The sequence below is a fragment of the Nelumbo lutea genome, chromosome 3, assembly GCF_056320005.1.
Source record: "Nelumbo lutea isolate HS-2025 chromosome 3, American lotus-T2T, whole genome shotgun sequence".
In the NCBI taxonomy this organism is placed as follows: Eukaryota; Viridiplantae; Streptophyta; class Magnoliopsida; order Proteales; family Nelumbonaceae; genus Nelumbo; species Nelumbo lutea.
This window is the reverse complement of record NC_142686.1, coordinates 32,015,163-32,024,486: the sequence shown is the minus strand read 5'-3', so window position 1 is coordinate 32,024,486 and position 9,324 is coordinate 32,015,163. Positions and strand designations below refer to the sequence as shown.

The 9,324-nt window shown below is 36.8% G+C and overlaps 1 protein-coding gene across 1 annotated transcript; it reads right to left on the bottom strand.

Annotated features, from left to right (window-relative positions):
• Window positions 1–2,445: 2,445 nt before the first annotated feature.
• LOC148864046 (uncharacterized) lies at window positions 2,446–7,487 on the bottom strand. Its single transcript, XM_088978087.1, has 8 exons — window positions 7,040–7,487; window positions 6,741–6,945; window positions 6,549–6,639; window positions 6,273–6,418; window positions 5,787–6,033; window positions 4,595–4,882; window positions 4,193–4,391; window positions 2,446–3,190 (listed from the first exon to the last, which is right to left on the bottom strand). The coding sequence occupies exons 1-8, from the start codon at window positions 7,311–7,313 to the stop codon at window positions 2,643–2,645; spliced, it is 1,998 nt and encodes a 665-aa protein (XP_088834213.1). The 5' UTR covers window positions 7,314–7,487; the 3' UTR covers window positions 2,446–2,642.
• Between the last annotated feature and the right edge of the window lie 1,837 nt (window positions 7,488–9,324).

Here is a 9,324-nt window from a genome sequence, read left to right as displayed (position 1 = left end):
ATACACATAATATGTATTGAGACAAATGTACCATTGAATAAAATAAGAAATCCACATATTACATGTCAAACAAATTCTACTAGGAACAGTTCAATTCTTTCTTTCTCTGTCCAATAGATTTTCAAACAATGTATTTTAATAATATTTTTAGTCATTGTTTTAACATATTCGTATAGATAACACCAAACATTTCTTATCCATTCATGCTCAACATATGAAAATGGATATTTATGTTTTATAATGCTATCTACTCTTTATAAATCTCTAGATATATTTTTCTAATCAATTCCCCTTTTTAAACATCATTAATTGACCCACATTCTTGTGATCATGCCTGACAAATTTCAATATGATATTTGAAATTATAATTGCACGTGAAGAGTGTACAATGTATACCTTAAAATAATGTTTATTCTTAAATTTTTATCTTCAACTTGTCTCATAGAATAATCTCAAATTCTTTCCAACCATTACAATATGTTTTTTGGTTTTTTAAGGCACTTGAGGAGCCCTCCACAATATTACAATTATCATCACTATTAATCATGTGCACGAAAGACATGATTTACTCTCAAGAACTAAAACATAAATAAAACAAAGATAATAATAGGTTAGTAAATAATGACATTTTTATTTTTATAATTTTTATTTTTTGAGTGGATTAAACGTCCTTATTAGTCATTGTTCTTATATAAGCCCAACTTTTCCTTCTGTCCATTAGCTTAAAAAGATAACAAAAACTTGATGGATCAATAACAGTTAAAAAGAAGATTAGGAAAAAATCGATTTAAAAAGAAAATGTACAAGTTATATTTAAAAATGATTAGGAAAATATCAAAATTAAAAAGAAAACATGCAAGTCATTCTTTAAACCTTATTATGGAGAAAAATGAAAAGAGTATATATATTTTTTTATGAAAATTTATGTTCATGGGTCGTTAAGAACACATATAGAAACTCAGTTTTATGAAAAAAAAAAAGAACAATAACAACTTAAAAAGGAAAAAAGAAAAGATTGATTATATCATTCTATGCAAAAAAAAAAAGAAACATTAAAAAATAATTAAATAACTAAAATCTATTAATAAAAAATTAAAAGGATGAAATAAGATACATTAAATAGAAAAAATAGTAAAAAAAACAAACCTTCGAATTTGTGGTGGCTTATTGTCTAACACAAACAACTTGAAGTATTTGAAAAAATAAAGAAAACCAACCTTATTTTCATCAAAACATAAGAATGAGAAAAAAAGAAGACTAACTAATGAAGATATACTTATTAAAAAATCTAGTTGAAGAGTGACTGAGAGACTGATAAAACTAAAAATCAAAATGGAATTTGTTTCTTTTTTTACTCTATAACCCTAGATTCCTATTAGGGCAAATTTCTTAAACTACCCCTATTGTTTCTATCAATTGTCATGGCCATTAAATTCTAATAGAATGAAAAGTCAATTTTACCATTCCATTAAATCCCATCCATCTTTCCTCAAACTCGGCACCTCTTTCCCGGTTCTTCTTCTTCAGACATAAAGAAGTTTGAGGACTGAAAGCACGACTTAATGTTCATTCTACCCAAGTGGTCGGTAGTCCTATCTCTATCATTTCCGACACAATGATCAGTCCCTGTCTCTATTGTTTATGACATGGCGAGCAAGTGGCCGATAGTCCTCCCGTCCCTCTTCGCAAATCCCCACTCCCTGTTGAATCTCTAATGGTGTTGATGAGTTGATCTCTCTACGCCTGCTGTGCAAAAATGTGAATCTACAACTAGGTTGTTTGGTCTCGAACTGTAAATAGTGGTTTTCTTGAGCATCGGAGTCGATGGAGTTGGCAGCTTGGAGAGAGATTGTAGAATAGGGGTTCCTTAGTCACTTGGAGTTCCTTTGGAGGTCACCAGATTTTCACTCTCCTCTTCGCCTTTTCTATCTTAAAAATTGGGGTGACGACAGTTTTTAAGCCATTGGACCTGAATTCCCAGATTTAGGACCTTGTAGCATCAGATTTGAGGATTGACTGAAGGAAAGGGGGAAGACGATCGATTGCAGTACCGGTGACACAGCGGGGGCAATGAAAGAGAAAACGAGAGAGAGAGAAATAGAGTATTTGACTATAATAGAATTATCTATGTGTATGAATGTTATAACTTCACAAGCTTTCGTTAGTTTAGCTAAAGTTCAACTAGTGGAAGTATTTGACTATAATAGAACTATCTATGTATTTATTCCTATAGGTTATAAGCTAAGCCCAGCCAATGACTATGATAGGATTATCTATTTGTAGATAATGTCACAAAAAGATTGGAATGTTATAAGTTACATTAATTCTTCTTTGACTCTGATTGGGTAAGGTTACGCAATATTTCAACCTAAAACTAATTCCCAGTACTCTTTAGCTGGGTTCAAACTAATGAGCCAAGCCCAAAATGAAGTTTGAAAAAGCTCATGTTCAACTCCTTGAGTCCAGCCCATATTGCATAGATAAGTTGTGAGCCAAAGTCACTCTGAATGAATTCATACAAGAAAACTGCTGATGGGTCTTCAACACAAACAAATTGCACATATTTTACACTAAACAACTACAGTTCAATAAACACATTCCCCAGAATCAACCAGACCATTGATTAAGGATGGCAAATCAAGCTAATGACAAAATGATTCTGAAGAAGAAGAAGAAGATGAAGATGATATCCTAGCCCTTGTATGCAATGAAAGCTTCATTTCAAGGCCAAATCCAAGTGGATACAGCGGATTGTAATGTGGGTCGCCAAAATTCATTGGTAGTTGATCCACTCGCCGGAACCAAGTCCTCGGAAGCCTACCTTGGAAATCATAGTCCCCAAATATAACATCTGCAATCCCCTTCCCTGCTTCACTCCCTGGGAGCCATGCAGCCACCAATGCCTCTATCACATCCATATAAGGCTCTATAACTACCGGCCTACCTGATACAATGATCACTAGGCATTTTATCTCTGCACAGACAGTTTTGATCGTTTCACCACCATCAAGTGCTAGCGTGAGATCCTTGCTGTCACCAGAAGTCTCAGCATATGGAAGTTCTCCAACGATGACCATGGCATATGAAAAATCCCTGTTCTTGACCACGAATTGTTTGTCTGGTTTCTCCTCAAATATTACTTGAGTTTGCTTGCTAACTGCATTCTTAATCCCTTCTAGGATTGTGGTTCCTGTACAAGATTGTTTATGTTATTTCCTCTGTACAATAGTTGGGCCATGCTTATGTTTGTTTGATGGAGAAAAACAGAAAGCTGAGGGAAAGTGCTTGTGATCAATTTCCACAAAATTCTTTAGGCTGCATTTGGATTGAATGTAAATCAAGAATCGATGTAAAATTTACACCAGTTCGCTTTTGTATGCATTTGGTAAAAGGGTGTAGCATAAAACTATACTCCAGTTCAGTTTTGTATGCATTTGGATGGAGTGTAGTTTTATGTCGATAATAGATGTAAAACCTCACCACCTTTAAAGTTTTACATTGATAATCGATGTAAAAACTACATTGATTTTATCGATGTAAAACATTACATTTTTTTACATCGATTTTCAAAATGTAACCGTCATTATATATACGGTTCAGTGTAAAACGTCATCAGTAAATTTTTACACTGATGACATTTTACACCTCTTCCAAACGCAGACTTAGGCTCTGTTTGTTTGTTGCACTGGTGTAACTGTGGGGGAGTGCAGATGGACTGACTGTAAATTCTAGTTTACTTCTATCTCAAATTGTCTTGATTGTTTGGGGAAAGTAAAATAGGAATTAAAATTATGTGATCCGACGTTATCAAAAAGAAAGGGGGCATGAAGAAAGGTTACTTTGTTGGGAGGAATACGGCAGGAATTGAAATGATATGATCCCTCATATTATGAGGGAGAGGGAGAGAGAAACAAAATTGGAGAAAGGTGGTGAAAATTCTGCATTAGATTTTTAGATGCAAAATTGCACTGCGAACAAGTGGAAATGAGACAAAAATTACAAATTTTGCATTAGGTAGAAATAAAAACAAAAAATTGATGCAAAACTGAAGCAGGCGCAAAATTTGTATCTGGTTCAAATTTGTACCGCAAACAAGTAGAGACTTGAGAACTTTGGGTTTCTCTGTGTCTGGTTTGGTAGAGACAATAGATGAACAAAATTTTGAGGGAAGGAATTTTCATATAGTTCGTACCTATGGTGATATTTCCTGAAGACCCTTGCCAGGTTACAGTCCATCCCCCACATTGGTATCCAATATTATGAGCATGAGTTCCAGCTACAAGAATTCTGGGGGCTTTCTTGTCCAAGGGCAGCATCATTTGCTTATCCTTTCCATTCTTCAATAAAACAAGGCTTTTCCTAACAGCTTCTCTCGCCAATTCTCTATGCCTCTGGGGAGAGGAAACAAATTAAACGCAAATAAATTGAGACAAATGTTATCTCAATGGGTCAGACTCAGGCCACACAGAAAACCAGAAATCTCAATGGGTCACAGTTTTACTGGTCTGAGTCTGCCAACAGTGATGGCGATAAAACTATCATATATACACAAACAATACTGTAAGTCTGTTAGAAGTTGGTAATGTGGGTAGACCTTTTGTCCGACCAAGCCAAGGAGGGATCTATTTGCCATGGGCTGCTCGAATAGTCCAGCTATGAATTTGACTCTGAGTATCCTCCGGACTGCATCATCGATCCTTGACACTGGAACCTGGCCAGTTGTGACAAGGTCTGTAAGATCTGTTATAAACCTCTGGTATTTGAAAGGGATCATGACCATGTCAATCCCCGCATTGATCGCTGCCTTCAGGCTGTCCTTGTAGTTTGAACCTGGTGGACTGGTAACCCTATCAACCCCTTCCCAGTCTGATATCACGAAACCCTGTTCTCCAGTGCCAACAAACAATGCATCAGACACTGAATCGTTACACTTATAGTATTTATTGAATATATACAAAAGTTATTGTATTAAGACAAAGGCAAATTTGCCCTGAATATTAATAAAAAGTAATAATTTTATAAAATAACTAAAATAAGATAACTTTTGGTGAAAAATATCAAAAAAGGGCATTCGCACTGTTCATCATCCTCCTCTTCCTATGCCTCCGCGTTGGCTTGATTTCCAGCAAATCCAGCACCTAGGCCATCGTCTCCGGACGCCAGACCGGTGTTGCCTGAATTTCTACCACTGCCTCCTCTGTTGTCGTCTCCAGACGCCAGACCGGTGTTGCCTGCATTTCTACCACTGCCTCCGCTGTTACTATCACCCAGCTGCTGCTGATTATCGCCAGTACCGATCATCTTGCTTTCCTATCGATCAGACGGCGTAGATAGAAAAAGGAACAAACGAACCTACTCTTTGGTCTTGTCCCGAATCGGCAATGTTTGAGACGGTATCCTCATGACTGGCATGAATACAGGCAGAGTAAGAGGAAGACGATGAAGCCAACGCGGGCTGCGTTTACCGTTGAAATGGCTGGCATGAATACAGGCAGAGAAAGAGGAAGACGATGAACAGTGCGAATGCCCTTTTTTTTATATTTTCCCCAAAAAATTATCTTATTTTAGTTATTTTATAAAATTATTACTTTTTATTGATATTGACGACAAAAAGTTGGCCTTATGTGCTGTAAACCCTTCTTTTTATTTCCAAATTTCAACTACTTTATTCTTTGTTTCAAGCGAACACCTCCTCTACATGCAGTTAGGTTAGACACGTGGCAAATTAGGTTATATACGTTTAAGGGTCCTGTGTCTCCAACAAAAGAGAAGGTAAGGCAAATTACCTGGAAAGACATCTCCTCTTTGAGCACACGAGTGAGGAGAAAAGGATTGGTATGCATCTTGGCCCCATTCCAGCTGGAATAAGAAGCCATCACCGTTGATACTCCCATGGCCAGAGCGTCTCTGTATGGCTGCATATGTACCTTAACCAACTCTGTGTAATTCGCCACCGTGTTGTACTCGTTCACCCCTCCTTTCGTCCCACCGTCCCCTGTGTAGTGCTTTGCACACGCCATCACTCTCCTTCCCCTGCCATTTTTTTTTTTTTTAATTTTCGATTCATCCTTCACCGTCGATACAGACATACTAAAAGTCTGGGCCCCACCTCTGTCATCTGGAACTGGATGTTAATTCAATGGGGCTTTAGGTGGGACCAGTGAAGGGATGGGCCCAACCCAATAGAGTAAGAAAGGAAAGGACGGATAATTGTGACATGTGAGATAAATAATTAAATATTAGAAATCAAAAACAAATCCCAATAACCTTACCCTCCGGCAACAAAGGGGTAACCCTCGGTGTGATTAAGAGGTGGGGCACCCTGCAGTCCTAGTATGATCTTGGCCATTCGTCTCACGATGTTTGTGTCTTCACTGTAACTCTCGTAGCACCGGCCCCACCTTGGGTCCCTACAAACCTGTAAAATGAGCGATAAACCCTCAGGCCTCATCCATAAAGTAATATGACCAAATTACCCTTAAAGCTTCTCTGCCTGTTTCGTGTGTGTTAAGTAAACAACGGAAATGGAAAATTAGAAATGGCTTTACGGCAATGCAGGGAGCGAAGGTGTACGGAATCCCTGTTGCTCGGATCTCCAAAGCAGTCGCCTTTCCGATTCTCGTAATCAAATTCACATCCCTATAGCCAAAAAAAAATCGGCAGAATTAAATTTATTACTAATTTCTGTTTCTTTGGGAAAATTTCAAGATACGAGAATAAACACTGAATCGCTGAAATACCCGGTGGCGCCGAGGCCGATGTTGTGGGGGAAGACAGTGGCACCGAAGACATTGTTGTGGCCGTGGACGGCGTCGGTGCCGTAAAATATGGGAATTCCGAGCCTCGTGGACAGTGCAGCTTTTTGAAATCCATCGATCATGTCTGCCCACATGGCCGGAGTGGAATCGGGCGCCGGAGCGCTATCACCGCCGTTGAGCACACTCCCTGAGACAAACCCATTTCTTAATACTTCTTTGAAGCTTATTAAAATCCATAAAGTAGCCGGAATTACAGGGCAAGAACAGGTGTAGGAACAAACCGATGGCAAGATCCCGGAGGACATCTGGGGAGGCGAGAGAGCGGTCGATTTGGACCATTTGGCCGATCTTTTCTGACAAAGACATTCGAGAGAGGAGGTCCGACACCCGGGATTCGACCGGAGCATTGGGATCCTTGTAAAAAGGCGGTGCTGTTGTGGTTGTTGCTGCAATTGAAACTGAGGGAAAGAAGAAAAACAAGAAAAACAGGGATAAACAATGGCCATCGCCATGGCCAGTAAGAAAGGCTCTCTTGCTGGTCTTGATCTTCTTCATGCTTGCCGGTAGCTGGACCTTAGCTTTTGTGTCACGAAAAGACTTTCGAAATGCCCGTGAAGTTTTTTTTATTTTCGACAAGTTTGTATTTTTGACTTTAGAATCAGAATCACTTTCAAGTTTCGACTCGGTTCTTCTTTTATATTACTTCCGTTAAACGTTGTTATCATTGTTAAACTTTACATATGTTATGAATTTATTATACATTGCCTTCGCTTCGCTACAGGACAAAGAAAAACTAAAATCTAAACAGTATATATTAATCCTAGCTTGCAAGTTGCAACCTATAGGCTTATAGAATAAAATAAATAAATATTAAACACATTCATAACACGTGATATTACATTGGTGGCAAATGAAACAAACCTATGAGGCTATGACCTTAATATCTGAAAAGCATGATACCGGAGAAATTTACAACTAATCAAAATCAGTAAGGTGACCAATCAGGGTGGTATTCATCGAAATCTAGGGGTATTGTGCTGAGAGATTGAATAGTTATAGTTGTCCAAGCCTCCTTGAATTTTATGATTAGTGTAGAGTATTATTATTGGTCCTGCAGCCAACAGTTAAAACTTTCACTTTATCCTATCTGTCTGTTCGGTATCATAGATTTTTCTTTTTATTTATTTATTCAGGTGCCCTTCCCAATACCCATGGTATAAATACGAGCATGGTCTGGTTTGATTTGATTTTTATACCCTTGACTGTAATTTTTCTGACTTCATCTGAGATTTTATGCAAGTAAAACCGGACCGAACCGTAACCAACCCTATCAGCATCTTTTATCTTCACCATCAAATTGGAATCTTGGATATTTAATGTATCTTCACCATGCTATAATTACTACTGCCTAACAAAAATATGAATCTGGAAAAACAGATTCAGATTTCAAAAGCATGGTTTAGATGTACAAACCTTTATTATGTATCTATGCTAATGAATGGGTGATAGTAATATTCTTTTGGGGGAAAATTTTGTGGCCTATACAGACTATGTTTGGATCACTGTTCCGGGTATTATTCTTTTAATTCTTGCTTATTTTAGGTAAAATTGAATAACATTAGAGTGTTTGGTTACAAAATTCTTGCCATGGCTCACATTCTTTTTAGAATAAAAAACTAGCCTATAGCACAAAAATCCTGCAGCATGAAAAATAATCGTGCTCCATCTTGCTCATTTTCATTCTTTAAGGAAAATATATGCCTAAAACACTTGCTACCATAGATGTTTATTAGCATATTATAGTGGAAGTACTTTTACAAAAATACTTTTATACAAAAACACTTTTATGAAAATACTTTTATAAAAACACTTTTATAAAAGTATTTTTATAAAATTACTTTTATCAAAGTACTTTTGTGAAAGCAGTTTTATGAAAAAAGTACCTTCATAAAAACATTTTTATATCAAAGTATTTTCATGAAAGCACTTTTACAAAAGTATTGGTGGCATAGATAACACTCAAATTACCTAACTCTCATTAAAACCATATTGGTGACATATAAATAACAATAAGATGCACTCAATATAGGGCATGTCGCATCAATACTTTGAACCTTGGGGGCAACCATGGGCCAGGTTTAACACCTATAGTGAAAAAAATAAGAGATATCTCAAACCTACATTGAGCATTGGACACCGTACTCTTAAGTATGTTATATTTAATATGTATAGTATTTTATATTTTAATGCATATAATATATGTATAAAATATAGGGGCATTTACTAAGACACCCCTTTTACTTAAACGTATTAATTAAAACACTCTTGTAATTTATACAGTTTTACTTAATGATATGTCCATAAGGAACCGTGTGCAATTTCAACAACAAATGATAATGTGACTCATAAAATTGAAAAGGGAATGGCCTTATGGAACCTTTGTCACTATGTGGTAATGGATTGAGCTCAACCAATCATCTAACTATTGGAGTGATTGGTTAATAATTCCATTTAAAGTTTGTTCGTCTCGTTGCAGTTGAACTTTTAAAGTCAATTAACCTTTATA

What these genes read in the sequence shown, in the direction of transcription:
- LOC148864046 (XM_088978087.1), bottom strand. Translation starts at nt 7,313, where the DNA reads ATGAAGAAGATCAAGACCAGCAAGAGAGCCTTTCTTACTGGCCATGGC. An exon ending in ATCGGCCTCGGCGCCACCGG is followed by an intron (nt 6,640 to 6,740) that starts GTATTTCAGCGA and finishes TTTTGGCTATAG; the next exon opens with GGATGTGAATTTGATTACGA. An exon ending in AAGAGGAGATGTCTTTCCAG is followed by an intron (nt 4,883 to 5,786) that starts GTAATTTGCCTT and finishes ACTGGAGAACAG; the next exon opens with GGTTTCGTGATATCAGACTG.